This window comes from Octopus sinensis, linkage group LG2, assembly GCF_006345805.1.
Source record: "Octopus sinensis linkage group LG2, ASM634580v1, whole genome shotgun sequence".
In the NCBI taxonomy this organism is placed as follows: domain Eukaryota; kingdom Metazoa; phylum Mollusca; class Cephalopoda; order Octopoda; family Octopodidae; genus Octopus; species Octopus sinensis.
In genome coordinates this window covers 143839801-143865030 of record NC_042998.1, presented here as the reverse complement: position 1 = coordinate 143865030, position 25230 = coordinate 143839801, and the positions used below count along the sequence as shown (strand labels likewise).

Here is a 25230-nt window from a genome sequence, read left to right as displayed (position 1 = left end):
AAACTTATTTTGAACACCAAACACTATTAAAAATGCATTAATCCTTTGATGTCAATCAGCCTGAGACTGTTTTTAGTTCTGTGATATAATAAATTTCTTGTTTGAAAGTGATCTAAATATCAGTATAACGATAAGTTGTTTTACTAAATTCTTCATTATTTTAAAAATTAAAGCAAAGGTAGTTTTCAACACTGGAAATGAAAGGGTCATATTCAATGATGGCCAATCCCTTTGAGACAGCCTTTAATTTGCTCATATAAAATCATCATTATCATCATCCTAACATTCACTTTTTCCATGCTTGTATTGGGTCAGGTGAAATTTTGCTGAAGCAGATTTTCTCTGGCCAGATTCCCTTCCTGCTGAATCCCAAACTACATGGTTCAGAAGCACACAGCCATGCCTGTGCCTGAGTTCTAAAGATATATCACACACGACAGGTTTCTGCCATTTTCATCTACTAAATCCACTCACCAGACTTTGGGCAGCCTTTCTGTTCCATTTTTAATTTAAAAAGCGAAGAACTTTTCTATTAAGTAATGTTCAAAATACCAATCAATGAACAAGGTTATTTTACAAAATTCTCCAAATTTTTGATTACTTTCAAAATTACTTAAAACATAAGCAGTGTATTTCATCAGAAATATGCTCACAAAAGGTTAAAATTAAGATAGTTTGCATTATATTATGACAAATTTGATAGTGTGATTCATTTTACAACTATGTGATTTTGGATCCCATCCCTAGCATAATACCTTGTAAGGTAATCAATTCTTGTAGTTGAAGTTAAATAATGTGCAGAAGCTTGTCACATGTGTGTACACATGTGTGTTTGTTTACATTTTCACTTCTCTAAAAAAAGTACTGAGCTATAAGTGATGACATTGTTGTCATTTATTCCTGTCAACAAATTGTCCACTGGACGTATGCCTCTAATTGAAAAACAAGAAATGAGGGTTAGTGACATAATGAACTTCTAGCCATTATGCAATATATCTGTCCAATCCATGCAAGAATGGAAAAATGAATGTAAAGGCTAACACACGAATGAATATATATATCATGTAGCATCCATGTTCCATGCTGGCATGAGTTCGATGGTTTGGAAGGATCTGATGAGTCCAAGGACTGCATTGTGTTCCAGTGTCTGCTTAGAGCGAGAAGTGTGTGTGTGTGTGTGCATGTTTCTGCTATCCCATCAGCATTACATTCCATCATTTGGCGCTTTTATATCCTTACTTGAAGAACAATGGTTGGCAACAGGAAAGGTGGCATCTGGCCATAGAATACTGCCTCAATCAGTTTTATCTAACCTTTGTCAGCATGGGATTTAATCCATTATAATATCATAATTTCAAATAATATTTGATAGATCATGCTTAATATTTGTATCACACTCCAACTGCCAAGAAAGTGAATCTTTCAATCATTAATGAAAACCCACACACTTTAAACTTCTTACATTATTGTAGAATTTAACCTCCATATTCTACTATTTTCTAATTTCTGTAGATTACAACAAGAGTTGGTAGTGTTATTCAGCTTGCACCATTGCACTAGAAGTATTCATTGTGGTCAACAATTCCAAGATATTCAAAGACAATTCTTGTGCACCCCTCAAACCATGTTAATGATAACTTATTTCTCTTTCCTCAACATTACACAGAGTGAGGTATCACTGTTGGCCAGTGAAACACCTGACAACACATTTAGCAATATTCCCCATAACTCTCAACAGAACTATTTTTTATTCTACCAGGGCATTAATTTGTAATCATGCCTAGTTTTCATTTTATAGTGTGGATGGGAGAAACGGATGTGGCTGTAAGGTGCAGGCACAGCTGTGTGGACCAAGAGCTTCTTTCCCAGTATGGCACCTTGGACAATGTCTTCTACTGCAGATCAGGGCCAACCAAAGTATGGTGAGCGGATCTGGTAGATGGAAATAAAAAAAGTGTTATGCGTGTGTGTACCATTGACTTGACAGTGTAATGGTTGTAAACAAACACCATTATACAAGTTTAGTGAAAAACATGTCTGGTTGGAGGGAGATATTACCTTCCAAAGAAATAGGAGAGCATTGGTGACAGGAAAGATATTTGGCTGTTGAAAATTCCCCCTCAACAAAATTCTGTTGATTCATGCAAGCATGGAGAAGTGGACATTAAGTGATGACGACGATGATTCCATTGTTGTCTCTCAAAGCAACAGACTTTGTCTACATGCTAAATACCAAAGTTTTTCATTTATAAAGGCTATATTTAATAAGCCTTAAATTCATATAAAATAAATCTATTTAACCCTTTAGTGTTCAGATTATTCTATCAAACATAATGCTTATTGATTCCCATTGATTTGAATTAATCATGCATTATCTCATATCTTCAAGATCTTGATGGTGTAATTACCTAATGTAGAATAACATTGTAGAGTAGATGTGAGAGCCTGGATCTGGTCAGTTTGAACATAAAACAGATTAACTATTTTGGCCGGATATGGCCGGTTTAAATACTAAAGGGTTAAAGTAAATCTAAACTTAAAATATATAATTTCCACATAGATATGCACAATATACACCTTTTATAGATGTATTTATCAACTAAATAAGTGAACATCTTACTTTTTCTCTGGTGGTGGCTCACATGACAGAGGTGAAGGTCCTGTAGACGATTTTGCTAATGAAATAGCCTGTTTGGAGTCATCCAACTTGGTACTTGAGGTTGAACTATTTGGCGCTTTTCTGATAGGTGGCAGGGCTCCCAGTGCAACTGGTCGCTTTTCTTCATTACTAGCTTTTTTATCATCTGTTCCAAGTTTAGTGCTAGAAAATATATAACAGATATATAGCCATAACACATATGATACAATGACACACAAACCTATCAAAAACAAAAATCAATTATAATACTCTCATTGAATAACAAGCTGCTGAAAATTTATAATAATACATTTTATATTAAAAATATTATTTACATAGCATATTGTTATTGTATAGTTTACAAGTAGTGTATGTAGCACATAACTTCATAAAATATGAATATAAAATAATGTAATTTTGATTCCTCATTTAGATACCAAACCTCAGTAAACCTCAATATTTTAAGAAAGAATGAGATTGTGTGATGTTCATACTTTCCTCAGTCATTAATGGGTCTTAATGAAGAGAAACCAATATAGATTGCAATCAAATTGTGAACTTAGATAACTAGTTCACATTATAGCTTTCACTTAATTCTAAATCTTTTGTCTTTTTATTTGGGAGGGAAAGCATTGTCTATGACTCTTTAGAGGGCTTCTGAGACTAGTAGGTGGGAGGGAGGAAGTTACCCTTAACCAGGGACCAGGTCCAAATCCTAATACTTGCAACAGATGCGAGGCTGTAGTTTTAAACCAAGATATAACAATTTCATGTTGCTCTGTGACCACTTTGACATGTGACACATTGTGCACTTGTACTGGCAATGTCAATTTGTTGCAGAGAGTGAGCTTAACGTACACCACAAACATTTGATTATTATAAGCAAATCATCTGTGCAGGTTGTTGGCAAGAAGTTCTGGAACCCTCATCTCTCATTTATGACTAGAGTGACTATCATGCAGTCTTAAAGACTTAGTGTTCTTGCATTACCAGAAATGCTCAAGGTATTTCTTTTTAGAGAGGGAAATTTGCCTTCTATATCATTAGACTGAGAGCAACAAACTACAAATATCTAGGTTTACTCAGTTGACAAGTTTATACTCTATGAAGATCCGACAAATAAACTGTATTACATACAATATGTATATAACTTGATAAACAATTTGATTAAACATAAGCCAAAACATAAAAGCTATTTTGTATTAAGAAATATATACAAAATAAAGTAACAAAAAAAAGAAAAAAATTACACTCACAAACAATAACTATACAAAAAGTAGGAACAATCTGATTAGAATTCAAATACGAATATCATTATGAAATAGATATGAATCTAGTGTAAAACAGCTCTATGATATAGAAGGTTGTAATATTTAATAGATTAGAACTAACTACTAGGGAAATGAACAAATCTTATGCTTATTCAATAATACACTAAGAATAATTTCTTTTAGTACTAGTATTAAACAAAATACAGTACAAGGAAGAAAGACCTTTCATATTTTACAGTCATTGGTGTGATGCTAGTGAAGTTAGGCTGGTGGTAGTATCTTCATGCAGCTGATATATAACCATTTTTTTCATCAGTTACTATCATGGTTTGGACCAGTGCACATGGTGCATTTGCTATTGAAATGTTTATCGGGAATGGTGAATTTGAGGGCTTGTTTTGCTGCAACCTGTACATGCTGCTAAGTTACACTTGCAAGTGACAGCTAAGCTTTCCTATCACTCGTTATTTTTATTACATGTTTCAATTATTTCATCTGAAGCTGTTTTAACTCTCATCCAATTTGAACTTTCTGTATTAAAAAAAAAGTTTATAAAAGAACATTGTAATGTGTTACAATAATACACACTAAGTTATAAGACTTAATCATTTCTGATTTTTAAAAACCTCCATTTCAGATTAAGAGAACACTTAAACACACACAAAAATGAGGTACCCTTAATTTTGAAAATACTGAAGAATTTAGTAAAATAACTATGTCCAATATTAACCCTTTAGCATTCAGATTACTCTGTCAAATGTAATGTTTATTTACTTACATTGTTTTGAATTAATGATGCATTATCTCATAGCTTTGAGATTTCAATGATGCAATCATTTATTTTCCTAGAGTATTTTTCTGGAGCAGCCAGATCTGTCCAGTTTCAACATATAACACAATATCTAGGCCAAATATAACACCAGCTTAACCCTTTAGCATTTATTTCTAAAGGGTTAAGTTGGTGTTTGTAATACAAAATAAATATGAACTTTAAAAAAAAAGCACTCACCTTGATTCTGAAGATTTATCATCTGGTGGAGAATTGTCAGTAGTTTCTCTGGCAGTATCCTCTGAAGGAATGCAATTTTCTGGTGGTGTAGAAGGGGAAGAATTGGCAGAAGATGTTGATGAGACAGTAGCTGGAACAGAGGCAACCTTGCTAGAATCAGTTGTTGAGAGATTTTCTGCATTATCAGATTCCTTAGTTGTGCTTGTGGGAGTTTCTGGTGCTATTGGAGACCCTTTTGAAGTAGCATTTCCTTCTGTTATACCATTACTTTCCCCACTTGAATTTTTTTCCATTGTTATATCTGTTAATAAACAAAATATTCATGAGCTACTTTTAAATAACTTAAAGCAGAAAAGATCTGTTTTATATAGATTTAATTTAAATTTACCAAATCCTTCCACAATACTTGAAACACTCCAACTGTGTATATTAACAAAGTAACATGGACACAAGCATAGATTTGTTGCTAAAAAGTGCATTTCCCAACAATGAAGTCTTGAATTCAGTCCTACTGTGCAGCATGTTCTATTTTGGGTCAACCAAAATCTTGTGAGTGGATTTAATAGAAGGAATCTGAAAGAAGCCTTTCAGGAGTGTGTGTATTTGTGTTTCTAAAAATTACAAGGCTACAAGCAGTGACATTGTTATTTCCTCTTCAAAAGTGTGTAGAATAGGAAATCCCTTACTAAGAAAAGAGGTGAGAATTAGCATCAGGAAAGGCATCCTCCTCCTCATTATTGTTTTAAATTTCACTTTTCTATGCTTGCATGGATCAGATGGAATTTGTCACGGTAGATTTTTTTTTACAGGTAGATGCCCTTTCTGTTGCCAACACTTACCTGTTTCCAAGTAAGGTAATATTTCTCCTTAACCAAACATGTTTTTATGGCAGACAGGAAATGAATGAAATTACTTGTGATTGTGACACTTGCTTACAACCATCATGTGATGTCAAGACAAAAAAAGAGACACAAACTCACAGGTTTCTTTCACCAAGCCCACTCACAAGGCTTTGGCCAGTGCAGGGCAATAGAAGATACTTGTCCAAGGTGCGACACAATGGGACTGAACCAAAACCATGTAGTTGGGAAGCAAACTACACAGATGCACAGCCACACCTGCACCTGTAAAACAATACTTTGATAAGGTATCCTCTAACTCATGCTAACATGGGAAAAGCCATAAAAACTGAACAAACACTGCTTTTGGCTTAATCCTCTTTAACATTTTCTTTCTTTATTGACAAACATAAAGTTAATTATAAGAAAGTGACCAATCTCTCCTTTTGGGGGTAGAAGGAAGGAAAATTATGAGAAAGCAAATGATTTAAAGAAGCATAATTCTTAAGTTTAGATGACAGGAAAACAGAACAAATAGTGGTTATTTCAAATGAATTGCAACAAAGACAGTGTATTTCAGCAGGGATATGGAAACAAAAGGATCAAACATTTTGTAACAATATTTCTGTTAAAATATGCAGATTTTGTTTCAATTCGTTTAGAAAATAACAAAGAATTTAATAAAATTTTGTCATTATAAAGCTGGTGTTTAGAACATTAATTGACATGAAATTTTGATGGAAGATTTTAGTTTAGGTCACTTTAAAGCAGGAAGTTTGTATCATAGGATCAAGGGCGGTCGCAAACAGATTGGTATGATTAGGATTAAATACACACGGGGGGGGGGCATACAACAGGTGTGAATACTTGCTATTCACATCAATGAAATGAAAATTCATTGTAATTTATCATTAAAAATTGGTAGATAATTAAACAAAAAAGTAATGGAAACTAATCAATATATTGTATTTTTTTTACATTATATTGTTTTGTTTGATACTCCATATTTCTAGGCTAAATATTTTTAGAACTGGCCATTATTATCATCATCATTATCATGTCAGACAAAATACTCAGTGGCATTTCTGGCTTTTTATGTTTGAGTTCATATCACCCTGAGGTCACCTTTGGCCAACCCTGGGGCTATAGAAGACACTTGCCCAAAGTGACACACAGTATAACTCCACACAGCCATGACTGCACCTGCAAAACAATATCTAAATAATATATTCCCCTAACTCATGCTACCATGGAAAAACAAGAACAAACACTGCAATATTATATATCAAGTCCTAGGGTTGATGGAACTGACTAACCCCACTCCTGCTAAAATTGCTGGCCTTCTGCCATATTTTGAAGCATTATTTTTAATATTGCTATCAACCCAACTGCAAAATGAGGGGCATTTTAGTTTAACAAACAAAATACAGATTAAACAGAGCTGATTTTTGCCAAAGACACTATGCAGTCACTTGAATGATAAAAAATAGCATCTCAGTTCTTAAAATTGTGCTCTTACAGTCTTAGGAAAGGAAGGATAAATTAGATAATGTAGTGCTTATATATATAATACAAAAAGATGAGATGGTCAAAGTGGGAATACTTCATATCAAATGTAACTGATCAGGGACTGATCTAGATACAACATTAACACTACAATATATGTGACATGCTTCGATATCAGTCTGTGTGACCAGTAGTCTAGCACCTTAACTGCAGAGACATAGTATTTCTTACACATAAAAAAAGGTATCCAGTCAAATGAATCTGGGTTATTACTTAAAATGCTGTCCCAGGATACCCACAATTCAATATCTAAGACAAGTAAAAGATAAAAAGTCGATGATGTCTCCACAAGACCATTTTGGAAACTTTATCAATAGTACGTTACCAAACAAATAAGAAATAAATAACTTAGAAAAACTTGAAGTAGGATTTAGTGATGCAATGTCTTAACATGTGAACATGTAAACTTAATACCATTTACAATCAAACTTCCTATAGGTTTATTAATTGCTGACGCATTAGACATTTTCCTAGTCAATATGAGTCATTGCTGTCTCTCTCTCTCTCTCTTCCCTGCCCTCTATCTTAATTCTTTGTCAGCAGTGTAACTTGATATCTTAAGGGTAGAGCTATCCACTTTTTAAGACACCATCCACATCCACTGTATAGCATACAATTTCACATAACATGTATATGTTTCATTCATATAAGAGTCTGTGATTGTTGGAATCCCAAAGAAAATATTACAACCACTCCTCAAACTATAACTAGTTCCCTTTTGCTATTAATTACTAACCAAATCCAAAAACATTTCCATAAGAAATGACGATTAGCAATCTCACCAGCACAGAGACCCATCTCTGATTAGCGTAATAATCAAAGGCATTCCAGCCATGGCCACACTGTTTTACTTTTCAGCTGTCAAGAACTGCATTATCCAATATATCCTTTTCATTTTTCAAACTGTGGGGTGTATTTTGAGGGAGTTCTGGCAGCTAATTTCAATAGCTGAGCAAGGATGTAGGATCTCTCTTGTTTTGTCTGACTTGGATAAAACATTTAATACTTCTGTGCATCATTAAATAAGATTTTGTGAAAGCAGTCACTATTATTTTCAGTGTATCAATGTATCACAGTTATAACAAAATATCAACTAATTAGTTATAGCACAAATGCAAAATTACATTGACATTAGTTTGTTCACACCTTCATTTAGCCATAAACTTCTACACACCTATTTCACCTAGCTTCTACACTACCCCCTAGAAGTTCAGTTTCTACTCCCACCCACCTCTGAATTTGTATAGCTTCTACACCCACTCCCAAGCCCACGTTACCTTCAATCCTTGCTATACTATGACTGTCTTACAACACACAAAACTTCTCACTTCTAGACCAGTGTAATAATTCAACTTCTGCACTAGTGCCCTCTACTGAATCAACATACTTGACCTACCTTCTCTAAATACAGTTTTATTTTATAAATTCAGGCAAAAAGAAAAACTATGAGTTCAAGAATTTCTAAGAATTGAACATATAAATAAATATTAATGAAACTTGACAGAGCAATAAGAATGAAATAAAACACACCACCACTTCACATATTCCATTTAGCCAAAGCACCTCACACAGGTTAATAAAACTTCAGAAAAATTTGTAAAATGTTCAAGTAAATTTTGATTCATTAATGATGTAGTTTACTTAAATATCTGCACTTAAGTAACCCAAGTGTTTATATAATGGTTTAACACATCTGCACAAATTACTTTACTTTCTTACACAAATTTTCACTCTAACTTAAACAACTTCAAGTTCTGAAATTGAAAACGCTATAGTACAACCCTCCAGGGATTCACATGAAATTTGAATTCTCCAAATGCTTTCAGCAAATCGAATTTGACAGCCATTAAAAGTTCCTGATGAAGAAGTTTCACTAAATATAATTAGATAAATAACAATAAAAACTAAAAAAAAAAAGCAAAAAAACAAAAAACAAACTAAAACACAGATAATGATTATACATATTTGCTTATAACATTGTTTGGAATAAACTTAATGGGTTTTCAGTAGTAATTTAAGATGGCTTAGGCCATTATGCTTCGCTCAACACCAACAGTTTACAGTTAGTAACACTTGCAGCCTACAACCAGACCAAATTAAAGCCAACATATAAAGAGACATCAAACTAGAAAGCAACAATTAAATTATAGTAATATAATTTTAAAACTTTTAAACTGCTTATCAAAAAAGAGGAACATAGATAAGTAAATAATTATCAATGCATTGTTCTAAAGTGGTTCCTTTTCTTTTCTTTTTTTTTTCAATTTTTAGTTTTATGAAACTAACTCTATTACCATATTTCAGTTGAAATACACTGCCTTTGTTTTAATTACTTTTGAAAATAATGGAGAATTTCGTTGAGTATTTAAGCTAGTGCTACGAACATAAATTAACATGAAATTTGGATGAAGATTTTAATTTTAAATCACTTTAAAGAAGGAAATTTGTATCAAACGAGTTAAACATGTGTATCATTGAGAAGCAAATCTTTAATGCATATTTGGCAAGAAATAAAGTATTTTTATACATCATCATCATTTAATTCTATCATCAGTGTTGGTATGGACTAAATGGTTTGACAGGATCCAATGAGCCAGAGGACTGAAATGGTTGCATGCCAACCATTTCAGAGTGTATTGTGTACATTTTTTTGTTATACCAGTACTAATAAAGACACTGAGTAATTTCTAAAAGAAACTCACAGTATGGGTATCATTTAATCTCTTTAATTATTCTGTTGTTAATATCAAAGTCTTTTGCCATACTCCTGTGTTCATAGTCCTTTATACTGAGAGAACTGAGATTAAAAGATGTTAAAGTTTCTAAATTACAATGGCTTCTTTGTTAACTCAGATACTGTTTGGGGACAGAGGGTGTTAAAAAGGACAAATAATAATTAATTTTAAAACTACCATAAATTAAACAAGCATACTTCTAATTGAAAGATGTTAATAAGCATATCCAACAAAATGAACTACTGTATTTGAGGATGTAAGATACACATTTTCTGTGAAGTTGGGCCTACAGTCATGGCTGAAAGTTTGGAACATTTAGAAAAACAATTTAAATTGTTATGCCGAAGTACAATTCAATTCAAATATATACAATGTATATATTTGGGCATTTAAAATAAAAATTCTAATTTTCAGACCTATGTTCCAAACTTTTGGCCAAGTAATAATGTGTCACAAATATAACTTTGGGCATTTAGTATAAAAATTTTAATTTTCAAACTTATGTTCCAAACTTTTGGCCACGACTGCATATTACATGCTTTAATGCACTAAAAACTTTTTTTCCTGAATATGCAGAGTTGAAATTGGGATGCATCTAATATGCTTGTGTATCTTTTATGCTATAAAATATGATACAATTTTAAAATTAGGATTTTACAGGTTGTTAGCAATTTCAGGTCAGTATGTGTGGGCATTGAATTTATATTATAAAATGAAAACCACCATTTCCTCCATACCTATTTTTTCAAACCTTTTTTAATGTTTAGCTTTTTTAACTTTTTTGTTACCATCTTTCTGTTAAAACACTCCTTTTATTTCAATAAATTTTTGAAAATAATGAAGAATTTAGTTAAAAGACTTTGTCATTATTAAGCCAGTGTTTGGAACAGAATTTAACATGAAAATTTGATGGAAGGTTAAAATTTAGATCACTTTAAAATAGAAAGTTTGTAATTTAGAACCAAGAGCAGTCTTGGGTGGGTTGGCATCAAAAGGTTTAAGCAAACTTCAACCGAAATACACTTCCATTATATATATATGATAGATAGAGAGAGAGAGAGAGAAAGAGAGGAGTATACAGCTGACAACAGAATTTACACAAACCTCAATAAGCTGAAATAGTTCATAGAACAGGTTCTAAAGTCTACTAATTTATCTATCTTTACCAAATCACTTGGAACTGTTTGGCCTTCTGTTTCAAGTTGATAGGGTAGGTAAGAAAAAGAAGTTGATAGGGTAGGTAAGAAAAAGAAGTTTCTTTTTTCCTGTTCTCTTTACTTGTATCAATCAACAAGCATTAAGGAATATAGAGATACTAAATTAGCATTCAGGAATATAGATTAATAGTAAGACATGGATGTAGCTGTGAGGGTAAGAAGTTTGCTTCCCAACCTATGGTTTTAGGCTCAATCCAACTGCATGGTACCTCGGACAAGTGTCTTATACTATAACCTCTGGCAAACTATAGTGAATGGATTTGTGTGTGTACACACACATACATATGTGAATGTGATGTTTGTGCTCCCTTATCTTGACATCATGTGATGGTTGTAAAGAGGAGGGAGGAAATTAGTATTAAAGAATGTACCAATGTAATAAGGAATATAGGGGTAATAAATCTCATCTTCACTAGACTTTGAAGTGAAATTAAGTGACCAGATTGTAACAATTTACACTAAAAATTGATGAGATCAGTTACATTTCCATAATTTCATTTTGAAACAAAAACCCAAAATAAATATTTGGTAATGTTTTGTAACATTACCATTTTATCTTGCTTTTATCATTAAACACACCTTGCCTTTGATCTTGTCAATTTTGAAAATGAAGAATTTGGTAGCTGTTATTAAGCTGGTGTTTGGATTTAAAGATGAAAGTTTGATGGTTAGTTTTAAAATTAAGCCCACTTTAAAACAGGAAGTTTATATTATAGAATCCGAGGTAGCTTCAGATGGGTTGGTAACAAAAAAGATAAATATATATACTTTCACAAGACTATACTGTATGATTTTCATAAACACACTTTTGTTATTAAATTCTGGACACCAACTTGGAACATCATATTTTAATGACCTCTTTGCCTGTGTTTACATGGGTTGGATGGAGTTTATTGAGGGAGATTTTCTATGGCCAGATGCTCTTCCTTTTGCCAACACTCAACTAGCAAGGTAATAGTTTACCATAGCCAGACATAATCTTTCAGAATATTAGAAATGAATGACACTGCTTGTATGACAGTGACACTCATTTATAACTATCATGTGATGTCAAGACAAGGAGAAACGCATACACACAAGACTTCTTTCTGCCTACCAAATCCACTCACAAGGTGTCACGCAGTGGAACTGGACCCCAAACCATGCAATCAAGAAGTAAACCATTATATGTCTTTACACTAATAATAATAATAATTTATTTACATAATAAATATCTTCTTAATTTTTGTATGTGGGAAGTGATGTAAGTTATCTATGATGGACAAAATGAAAAACGAAACTAGACTAATCTTGCAAGCCTAAATACATATCTATAAACAGGATATCTGAATACACATTTATTCATAACACTGTTATTACTTTTGTTCTTGTATGTAGATCATAATTTTGAGACTGTATGGAAAGGAACTACTCCTTTTACATGTTATTATAACATTAAGTATAAATGTGATTGGAAAAAAGCTCTCCCTTTACCTTCCCTAACCAAGTATAATCAGACTACAGCAATTTCAATTAGAATTTCATAACTTGAAGAAGAAACAGAACCTTGTCAATGGACTGTAAATTGACAATGAACTAGGAACCTTTGGGTTCTGATCTAGCCTTTGGAAAATGGCCTTATAATATGTAGAAATATATTTACTGCTAAACAAAATAATTAAAGAGGAAAAAATTATTTCAAATTAAAAAAACTTAAATGGCAAAATTCAAAATATTTGTTTTGTTTTTCTACAATTTTACATCTGTTAAATGGTCTAAAACTCTTTTACATGAAAGAAAAGAGGAGGCAAAAATATTGTTTATTTGCAGACTTTTTTTGGGATGGCTGCTCAACCTGCTGAAGATAGCAACAAAAACTCTCACAAATCACAGCTTTAAATAAAGGCTACAGCAAACAATACAGTTCCTGATATACAAAAGATGAGAATGTCACAAATGGAACACTATTTATCATTATTTTTTAACTACAACAAAACCAAAGTTTATCTCAGGCCAATGTAGGTAGGTTTCATGTGAACTGTTAGTCATAGCAACCAAATTTTCCACACATCATACTCTGTTTTAAATTAGGAATGGCTACATTAGAAAATGAAGTCCCATATATACAATATATATATGTGTGTGTGTAGTCCAACCCATGCCAGCATGGCTGTGTGGTTAAAAAGTTCACTTCCAACTATGTGGTTTTGGGTTCAGTCCCATTGCATGGCACCTTGAGCAAGTGTCTTCTGGTCTGGCGAAAGCCTTAACAGATTTATTAGATGGACACTGAAAGAAGCCTGTTGCATGTGTGTGTGTGTGTGTCTACCTGTCTTAACATTGCACAATAGATGCAAACAAGTGTCCTTGTCATATAAATGGTGTAATTCATTTCCAGTTTTCCAAGTAAACATGTCTGGTTTAATGATTCATTTGAATAGCCTATACATAAACGCATGTGTACACCTGAACCCCTCAACCTAGCATCCATCAGTGTATTGCAGTCCTTGGTAAACAATTCAACCCCAGTTCTTAAGTCTGGCACTTATTAAACAAACAAACACTGGTTGTGAAACGGTGATGGGGGATGAACAAACACAAATGTATACATATTAGGCTTCCTTATAATTTCTACCAACCAAATTCGCTAAGGAATTGTTAAGCCCAGGGCCATAAAAGAAGAGAATTAAGATGTTGCATAGTAGGACTGAACACAAAACCATTAGTTGCAAACCATGCAGCCATGCCTGCACCTAATACTTTTAACAACCATTACATTTCAGTGAAAAAAGAAGAGAATTTAAACTACGAATAAACATTAAGTTTCTTGAAAATTTATCTGCAGTACAAGATACGATATTTTGGAGGGCTCTCTACTTCATTAAATGATTTTTATAAAAACAAACTCTAATAAACATGAAATAAAGCAGCTGCAAATTGCATTGAAACCCAATCAACATAAACAAAAATGACTTCAACATTGAAAATATCGTTGTAAGCAGAATCAGAGAGACATATGTTAACTATAGAAAGTAAAACAATGCTTATGAATAATAAATTATTATATTCAACTGAAATATATATATATATATAAATATATGAGTGAACAAAGAGTGATGGAAAGAAGGTACAATGGATCATTTTAGAAATCAGTCTTATTTTATTTCCTGTAGAAAATTAAAATTTGTTACACAATTTCAAATTGTGCATATTTTGTGCGTTTCTGTGTGTGTGTGTATATATTATATATATATTTATTTGAAGAGAAAGTGAGAAAGGGGAAAAAAAGAGGAAGAGAGTGGACACACATCCATACCAAGATTTCAAACACATTAGAAAGAGAAATGAAACTCTCATAAAATACTCCATAATTAGAAATCTGAAATAGCTGAATAATGACCTTTAGAGTAGAAAACAAGGTCATTTCTTTCTCTTATGCAACACAAAACTTGAAGATAGCAACACCATTCTTAGCTGCCAAATTAATGGACATTGAACATTACAGCAATATTGATTCTGCTGGTTTTTCTAGTCCTTGCCATTAAGTGGAGTGGGGAGAGAGAGAGAGAGAAAGAGAGACAGTAGTAGGGTAGAAGAAAAGCTGTAGCAAAGATTACTACGCAAATTAAATTTGGAAAAAGGGAAATTTATTAAATCCTTCTTTACAATTGATGGAATCCATACAAAGAATTACTAGGAGCAGGAAGTTCATAAATACTGTTTCTTTACTCTTTAAAAACTATTATTTTTACTGGGAAAACTTATTAACCCTTTCATTAGTATATTTCTGCCCAAAATACACCCCTTATGTGTTTCAATTAATTTCTAACATAATCATAAATTAAGTCTGGTTTCATTAAACAACTATAACTTTTTTATTTATCAATATATTAACGTGATTTTTGGAAGATAATTTAATGAAATGTTCTCAACCAATTCTATACTATAATTTTTGTCACAAAGTGACTCTAATTGCAAGTAGATACAGGTAAATTCAACAAAATATAAAATTATTAAAATTTTGTTCAAACATCGCTATAGAAAATGGGTTATTAGCTAATATTCAATTGGGTATACAACAAAATTTTACGATAGAATTTGTTATTCTGGGTAACTTTCTGATACCCATAATAATATTTATGGCAAAATAGTCTTAATTTCATTTAAGGTTATGGGAAACCACTAACTATCCTTTCTTTCGCTTTGTTTACATTTAGCGTGACGGTTCGTTTCCACCGTAATGATTTCAAATAGGCTCATTCGAAAAAGTAAAAAGAGATAGTCTAAGGCTTTACTCTTCTGGGAAAGTCTGTGGCTTGGTCCAGTTTCTTCAGAAAAATCACCGAAAGAAACAGTTTTTAAATTTTCACTCCATTCAGGTGCCAATTCATTTTCTTTATCGCTGTTGGAGCTCTCGGATTCACTGTTTTCACTTTCGGAAAATGAAACATCAGATTCATTATCAAATACCACGTGCTTTTTTTTTCAGTCATAGAGTTAGATTTATGAAGGTCTTCAGTAGAAAATCCTTCGAATTCTGACTCGCTGCTTGATATAATGAAATTCGTATCCATTTTTTGTCAGAATTACAAATTTTGAAAACACAATAGCAACAAATTTCGGAAAAAAATCTCCCAAAATTCACGGAATTAAAATTACACTTCGATTGTTGTACAAAACTGTAGTTGAACTGTTTACGAAATATAATACGTGTTTTCACGAATGTACTAAAGAGATTTGCTCTGATATTCTCATTTAAATATGAATAGCTAAATACGGACAGGTTTGGGCGGTTTGGTCACATTAACCAAAATTTTTTTTGGGCGGCTTTGGGCGGTTGGTAAATTGGCAGAATCATTAGAGCATTAGAAAACATGCTTAGTGGCATTTTTTCTGGCTCTTACAACCCAAGTTCAAATACTGTCAAGAACAACTTTGCCTTTTGTCCTTTTCGAAGTTGATAAAATAAGAACCAGTCAAGTACTGAGGTTAATGCAATCAACTAACTATGCTACACCTAACACTCTCCCCTCAAAATTGTTGGCCTTAGCCAAAATTTGAAACAGTTATTATTATTACTATTAACAACTGGTACTTATTTCATAGAGTGCTCCAACTGGTAGTTGACAAAATAAGTACAGTAAGGTAGTGAGTTTACAGAATAGTTACTGTGCTGGGCAAAATACTTTGTGGTATTTATTCTCTCTCTACATTCTGAGTTAAAATTGCCTTTCATCTTTTTAGGGTTGATGAAATAAGTACCAATTGAATACTGGGTGTTGATGTAATCTGACTAGCCTCCTGCCCCAATTTCAGGCCTTGTGCCTATAATACAGAGAAATATTATTATTATTATTATTATTATTATTATTTAGAACTGGTTTTGCAGGCCTCACAAAAAATGTCAAGTTGATCAGGTTTATTTTCAACTTCAACTCCTGGAGGAGAAACAAACATTAGAGAAAAGGTAAGAGAGACAGAAAGAAGAAATAGTGTTTGCACGGACTATTGGTTGTAGTTGATTAGTAAAGCTTTGACAATCAGCCAGATGGTCTTACTTTGCTTGCTGTCTAGGATGCTGTATATTTAGCAGTTATATTGTGCCAAATATGTGTGCAGGACCCCAGTGTAAGTAACATGCACACTTTTAAAGAAAACTAATATTAAACTGTTCAAGGCTGAAGTGCTCATCAAAGTTTGAGATGTAGGTTTGATAATGCTGTTGGTCATTTAAGATTATTATAGACCAATGAGGCTTAATGTTTGCTTAAAGTTGAAGGTTGTTAGCTATGTGTTATCACTGAGGAAGGTGTAATGTTTGGGAGATTTATATGTGCAGTGTGAAAAGAAATTAGTCTTTTTGATATGAACCAACCCAAGGCTGCCCTGAGTTAATGATACAAATTTCATCTTTTAAAGTGATCTAAGAAAAACTTGCAACAAAATTTCATTTTAATTCTATGTTCCAAAAATTAGCTGTTATTTTACTAAACCCATGATTTTCAAAATGCAGCAAAAGGCAGTGTATTTCAGCAGAAATATGGTGACAAAAAGTGTTAACTTGTCATATATATGCTGAAGGCTGTTTTCAAGGTCTTTGCTCATGGAAGCTAAAAGTGCAGGGAAAGGTGGCATCATCTCCATGAAACATCCTTATTGTATGAAACATAATCCTAAAGACACTCCAGAGATGACAGAATGTGGGACAGAGTGAGCACCACTGGTAAATATTGTGAGGGAGAGATTTAATAGGAAACTTCAGATCCAAGACCAAAGGAATAGATGGGACACATAACCAGTACTGTTACATGACTCTTGTGTCAGACATAATCGAGGCCTTTGTTAATGTCTAAGGAAACAATATTGAGAGGAGATAGTGGTGTGCAATGTTGGATGGTAGATCAAAGTTTGGAAATTGTATTTGTGACTGCTGAGAAGGCAAAAAAACTTGAGGTGATAAAATTAGGTGGATGATTTTCATAACTGCTTCTTAATAAGTTAGTTGGACAGGGTCAGAAAAGTCACTCTTCTTGTGGGTGGGACACACTGTTGCACATATTCATGGATTGGTGATGTGGTGATAGGGTTTGTAGAGATAAAAAGATTAAAGAATACAATGGAAGTAAAGTACTAGCTGTAACAAGCAGTTTCATGATAATAGAAGGAACAATCTGAGGACCAGCTAGTTAGCCTTTCCAATACCAACCTACCCAGGGTAGGAAACATGGTGACTTTTATCTGAAATTTGAGGTGCAAAAGAACTTACAAGTTACATGAGGTAAAAAGCTTACAGGCCATGTGAGGTACAAAGATATTTTCTTTCTTGGTAGTTTAACTTGCAATCAGCATTCTTTGGGAACTGCAGACTTATTTTGGAGTTGTGGACTTAGGGTGCATAAGAGTTGTAAAGTGACACACACACTTAGAGTGAGGATATCAGTCATTTACTTAAATGTCTTATGGGTGGCTGCCAAGGGTAGCTGATGTCAGTGAGGATGGTTTTAAGTAAGCATTGATCATGTGATTCAGTGGAGGGAAGAGATGGAAAAGACTTAAGTATGGCAAGATGCATACTGGGTTTAGAAACAAGAATGATGTCACAAGTGTTTGGAGTTGGTGTGTCAGTCAGGGATACAAGTGAGTGAGGAGACTAGCTGATGTAGACTATTCAATTTCACACAATATTCAGTCACAGTATTAGTAGCAATGGGTGAAGGAAGAGTGCAAGCAAGCAATAAGAACAGTTATGTACTTTAAAGTGATTGAGAACGATGACTTATAAACAAAGTTGAGATAAATGTCCTTGATCTAAGAAAGTTGAAGAGACAGCAGAAAGAAAAAAAGAAAAGAAAAAGAGGAACAGAGAAAGAAAAGACTTTGGTGGTGGCTAGATACTAGCTGTAGCAAATTCACAAGGATAGGAAGAACACACAGGTAAGTTGTTGTTGTTTAACCCACAGATAACCTGAATGAATAGGCTTATGTATGATTAGAGGTATTTTAGCTGGGACCATTCCATCTTTTTGTATATCTATAGTGTTGAATGTGTTCTTCCTGTTTTTAAGATAGCAGGGTGTAATCAGGTCGCTATTTCTAGCAGGTTGAGTAAACATATACAAGCTCCTTCAGCTTGTGTCTAGGTAAGTTTCTGCACGTGACAACTGAGTGCATGACGAGAGCAAGTGTGGGTGTGTGTGGAAGAGGAAAGTTCAGTAAAATCAGTGACTAAAAGTCATTTGTTACAGATGTTGAGTTGAGAGAAAAGAGTAGTAAGAGGAGTGGACTGTACATATAAGCAGAGAAAAGTAGTTGAGATACAGTGTAGTTGTGACAGTAAGAAAGAAGAGTAGGTGCAGATCTTGTAGAGGTGGTGGTTAGAACGCCTAACTCTGACCAGACACACTTATAACCAAACATATATCAGCATATCAGCTATGACCACTACATGTTTTGGGGGCAAGTAGGATTATAATTATCTAATGTGTTCTGTACTTATACAAGCTGGTATGGTCATATCTGAGGGTTATTTCTACTAGATCTAGCAATCATATAGAAACGATTTCAGCAGAAAGTTGAACTAAGACCATAATGATGGAGTATATATTAACATGGCAAGCTGGCAGACTCATTAGAACATGGGGAAAAATACCTTGCGGTATTTCTCCCAAAACTTAACATTCTGAGTTCAGACACCATCTTAGTCAATTTTACTTTTGTTCTTTCAGGCTTGATAAAGTACTAAGGTTATTGGTAGTGACTAAACCCCTCTTCCAAATTACTGACCTTGTACCTTAATTAGAAATAATAATTATTGAGAATACATACATACATACATACAATATAGACAAATAATACTATTAACTATATGTAAGTGCATCGTTTTAGTTATGATAATTAGGACTAATTAGTTAATAATCATATTTATATAAGTATAATTAATTACATACATCTGAATAAGTGAAATCATCATCATAATTTAACCCTTTTTCATACTTGCATGGATTGGATGGAATTTGTTGAAAAAGTTTGTACAGTTGGATACCCTTCCTGTCACCAACACTCACTTGTTTTCAAGCAAGGTAACCTTTTCCCATACTCATACATGTTTAGATTGGAGACGAACAACCTTGCTTGTTTGACAATAACGATAATTTACAACCATCACGTGATGTCTAGACAAGGGTATATATGCACATATTAAACATGTTCTACTAAAAACACTGACAACTCAGGCATATAGAAACCAGATATAGAAACCACCATACCATATAAGGTCAGAGTAAATGTATCACTGTGGAGAGGTGGGGAGGGGAAATAAGACTATTTTTTTGTTAATAGAAAAAGCAAGTTTAGTTGAAGGTAACAGGTGATGTACTTCCTAGTTGAGATGAACACTGTCCATTACCTGGAACATCTACTTTTCAAATAAACAATGACTAACTAAATCATACATTATGTATGAATGTGTGGGTGAGTGTATGTATGAGAATAGTGTTGGATACTATAATAAATGCAAAAGCCTGTGTAAATCTAAGTGTAGCCAAATATTAACCCAACTTAACCCTTTCAAAACAAAGATTTGATGGACTATAAATATATCATCATCATCGTTTCAAGGTTCACTTTCCCATGCTTGCATGGGTTAGATGGAGTTTGTTGAGGCAAATTTTCTATGGTTAGATTCCCCTCCTTTCACAAACTCTCACCTGTTTCCAAGTAAGTTTATATTTCTCCATGGCTAGACATGTTTTCATGGAAGATTGGAAACCAAGAATACTGCTTGTATGATGATGACACTTGCTTTACAACAATCACATGATGTCAAGAGGACACACACACCACAGGCTTCTGTCAGTTTCTGTCTACCATATCAACTTAAAAGGATTTGGTTGACTCAGGGCCAGAGAAGACAGTTGCCCAAGATTCCACACAGTGGGACTGAATCCAGGACTAACTGGCGGGAAAGCAAACTTCTTAATCACATAGCCACACCTGTGTCTATAATATATATATATATATATATATATCATCAAAATATTATGGCCAGAATAGGGTCTAATCCGAGTGAGTGGTTATTAAGTGAGGAGAAGCAGTTAAATTTGTAAAATAATAAGTTTACTAAAGAAATATAGTGTAAAATAATATCTCAACAATCGTTTTCCAAAATCTTTTAGTCAGGAATGAAGGCAGTGCCCATAATCTGTTACAGAGTTTCCAAGACTGGTGGAAGGAAAGGAGGGCAGTATCCTCAAACCAGAGATCAGGTCCAAATGCTTGCAACAGAATGGTTTCTGCTAAAGACACCCAAGGTGCCTGACAGTGGTGGTGTTAGAACCACTAGTATCAATTCCCTTTCAGATAAGATAATTTCATTAATTATAAGATTTCATATGACCTGAAAGAATTCTTTAAGCTGTGAGGCACTATTGAAATGATATGAAATAAACAGATCTTTTAGATTGAATCTGCTGTTATATAAAATGGACCTGTGTGTCTACTTATATCCAAATAAGTCTTAAAAAAAAAACCCAACAAAGTTTCAGAATAAATCATCTTGTTTACTCACAAATATATAGATATTACAGAGATGGTTGTTTTATGTGACCATTACTAAATTTTAATCGTATTCAGAGGCAAAATGAGAGAGAATTTTGTTGAATGAATTTAATAGAAATAAAATCAATTGCTATTCAAGGTATTTGTCTGTCTACCTTAGAATGGTGTTCTAACAACTTGTGAATTATATATTTTAGAATGCATCTTCAACAGAAGAACAAGTCAGTCACTAAACTGATTAAATTGCATTATGGCTAAACGTGTAGCTCCTCCAAACATCATGGGCAGGCAACTCCCCCATTTGTTTGGACAGTTTTCTACAGGTTTTCATAGAACTTTGTAGAAACGTAGGCATTTTAAAGAGACTTTTAATGGTAAGAACAGTAGAAGTTTGTATACTGGGAGAAGAAATTGTAATATGTTGGGTATAGCCCTCATCGAACATGTTGAAAAGCTGTAAAAGGGGCTGAAAATTCTGCGTGTGTGTTTGTGTAGTGGTGTATCCCAGACAGAAAAGTGTATGGTCACAATACCAATGTACAGAAGGTACAAAAGGATAAGTGAAAATAATTGAAAAGCAAACACACATGCATGCATGCACACACACACACTGTAAAAAGGTTAGTTGTCACTTGCAAGTATGACCTGGTAGCCAGTACCACACTTTTGCTTACTTTATGAATCCATGTAGTCACAAGCAGGCACAGACACCCTTTTAGTCTTCCCACTCAGTGGAACATTGAGAACATGGCAGCTAGAGAGAGAGAGAGCTGAAACAAACAGTTCAGCTGGCACTCATTTTTAGCTGAGTAGACTGGAGCAGCAAGAAATGATGTACATTTCTCAAAGGTAAGTGCTACTCAGTCCAGGAACTGAACACTTGGGCTTATGATTGTGAGAAGGCAAAACACACAGAAGGCAAAATTGAAATGAAAATATGAATCTCTTAATTTTAACAATAAGTATTCAAATTGGACAATCAAATGAACCTGAACTATGTACTTATTGAATTAAAGAGGAAGTGGTTGAAAATTCCACAGACATTTGCAGTGTTACAAGGTTGGCCCTTTGAATTACAGGTACAATCTATTTGATGGGCTCCCAGTTTTTGTCTACACAATTTCTCTCACAAAATTTGGGCTGATCTGAAACAAGAGATTTCATGATTGCACAGCAAACATATTGATCATTTGGTTATTGCATGTGTCCGTGTACATGCACACACATATCAATTTGCTTTCAGTATGATTTAAAATATTTATCAGAGTTTGGCACAGTCCTCTGGCTCAAACCACCCAACCTACACCATCATGGAATAAAGAATATAAAATGATGATGATGTTGTTTGTTTTCAAATCCATTCATAGACAAAGAAAACACAAGAGATGTTAATTTAAAAATCTAAATTATTGAATTTTGTGTTATGACAGAAATACAGACATATCTGAATCATAGATGACTTAGAAGACTGAGAGGCCATTTCAACTGCAATATATGACCTTCAGACATAGTCCCCACCCTAACCAAATGGAGGTGGTGAATGCCAACAAGTTCATTCAATGTTGATATTGGTGCTGCTATCTAGAAGGGTAGAGGAAAGGGTGTTATGTTCAACAAAGGTGTGATATTAGATACAAGTGAGGAAACAAGATTATTTGTCTTGTAGGTTGCTGGAAACGACATTCTGCCAAAAATAAATATTCACAGAAATTGAAATTAAACAAGACTGCAGTTTGGAAATAGATGTTTTGGAAGGCAACATTCTTGAACGTGTCTGCTTCAGTTAACAGATAAGAGTTCTTTGGTTCAAAAAAAAAAAAAAAAAAACCCATGGTTAGGTAAATCTAATATATAGGAAAATCTAACCAAAGTTCTGTAAAATGAAACCATATATTCTTCAGACAGGAAAAAAACTAGAGAGGAAGTAAAATGCAATAAAGTTAAAAAGAATTTTGAAGTTTTTGCAATCTCATGTGATTTTGTAATTCATGAGAGAGAGAGAGAGAGAGAGAGAAAGAGAGAGAAGGGAGGGAGGGACAAAGAAAAAAATTTCAAAAACTAATTGAGAAATAAAATTGGTTTTCTTTGAATAATATCTGGATATACTATCAGAGAACTTAGAATTTCTTAACTTCTTTCCTTTGTTGTATAAAATAATGCTGCAGCTGCATAAAAAAAAAAAAACCCAACAAATCTTCGATATCTTGCAATAAAATCAGTAGCACTATAGATAAAAGAGAAATTTAAAGATTAAGAACTGCATACCAGCTTCAATGAAAGCAATTGGGAAAACGCAAGGTAATATATCTTCAAGGTTAGCAACATTAGTGAATCTTAGTACAAAACTATTGTTTCAGAACAGATGGCTACACACTAATAATCACTTGGAATAAATATAGCATTCAGAGTTTACCTAAATCTACTTTGAAATTCCAGTTGTTGAATGAAAATAAAATTAGATTTGCTCTGAGCCATTAACTTGCTTTTTAAAACATTCCAGTAAATAAATATTCAGATCTATTCACATAGCCACCAGCCTTATATTATTAAAATGAGGAATATATTTGTTACATCATCAATCACCTACAGAAGATAGAATCATACCAACAGAATTGATTTTTCTAAAAAAATATTTTTTTAAAATAGTTTTACTGAAAAGCCAAGCTTTAAGGTACATTCGAAACATTAGTTAGCTACTGTTGTTGAAACAAGATTTGTATCTGAATCACTTCATAACAAATTATGATCCACAGCACTACTTCAGCTTAAAAAAAAAAAAACCCTTAACACTGGCAGAGTTGTTTAGCAGTATTTTGTCTGTCTTGACATTCTGAATTCAAATTCCGCTGAGGTTGATGTTGCCTTTCATCCTTTCAGGGTTGGTAAATTAAGTACCAGTGAAACACTGGAGTTGATGTAATTGACTAGTACTCTACCCCCAAATTTCAAGCCTTGAGCATTCAGCTGAAAGGATTATTATTATAAAGCTAAGTTTTATTTCCATAAACAGAAAACTTAGTCACACCATCAAATCATTAGGTACTGACAACACAACCAAATTTCGAGCATGCTTACACATACCCATCCCCAAAATTCGTCTTTGCATGACATAATTTGAAATATCCAAACATGAACAGAAAAATCTCAGTATTTTATATAATATGTCCAGTGTTTAGTAAGACCAGATGAGAATAGAAAGCAAAATATCTATATGTGTGTGTGTCAAAATATTAGCAAATTTTGTTTTTCTAACCCATTAAAATATACAGACTGCTTAACTTTGAAGCAAACCAAAGCTGAATAGCTACACACACATGCACCCCCCCCCCCCAAAAAAAAAGAAACCTGCTAACATAGCTCTCTTACTAACAATTAGCCTTTATTTCTACCATGAAAATCTCATTGACATATAAAAACATGATGCAGATTGCTCAATAAGGTTAACTGGTTGAAAGATAAGTACAAAAGCAGTGGGTCAACATTATAAAGAATATCAAATCACACAAAAAAAAAAAAAATCCTAATAATTAGTGAAAAAAAAATGAAACCTCAATTGGTCAAACAAACAATTGTAATTTAAATTAGGAGCTCTAGATATAAACATTCTTTATATTACCTAATTTCAAAACAAACTAAAATAGTTGGCTTTCTCAGGGACCATCAATAAATATGAGGCATTTTCTGAAACCAACAACTTGCCATCAGCAGTCACAACTTGGATATGACAGAAGCCAATTAACTATCAAAAAAATGTTAAAGAAAATGTCTAAATCTTATTGCAATGTTTACTAAATTCATATGTCATATCACTTTACATTGACCAGACCAGAACAAATAAAAATAAACACAAGTTATTCAGAAGCATTAGGCATTGGGTTTTTTTTTTTATTCTTGGTAAAAAAGTTATGTATTTTTGGTAA

At 33.3% G+C, this 25230-nt stretch overlaps 1 protein-coding gene across 3 annotated transcripts in view; it reads right to left on the bottom strand.

Annotated features, from left to right (window-relative positions):
* The window catches only part of LOC115223169 (transcriptional repressor p66-beta), a 100024-nt gene that overhangs the window by 8686 nt on the left and 66108 nt on the right, over nucleotides 1–25230 (bottom strand). For all 3 annotated transcript variants that reach the window (XM_036499977.1, XM_029793614.2, XM_029793605.2), the window contains exons 2-3: nucleotides 4919–5219; nucleotides 2621–2821 (exon numbers count right to left, since the gene is read on the bottom strand). In XM_036499977.1, the coding sequence (XP_036355870.1) occupies nucleotides 2621–2821; nucleotides 4919–5219 (502 nt within the window). The remainder of the gene's footprint in view (nucleotides 1–2620; nucleotides 2822–4918; nucleotides 5220–25230) is intronic.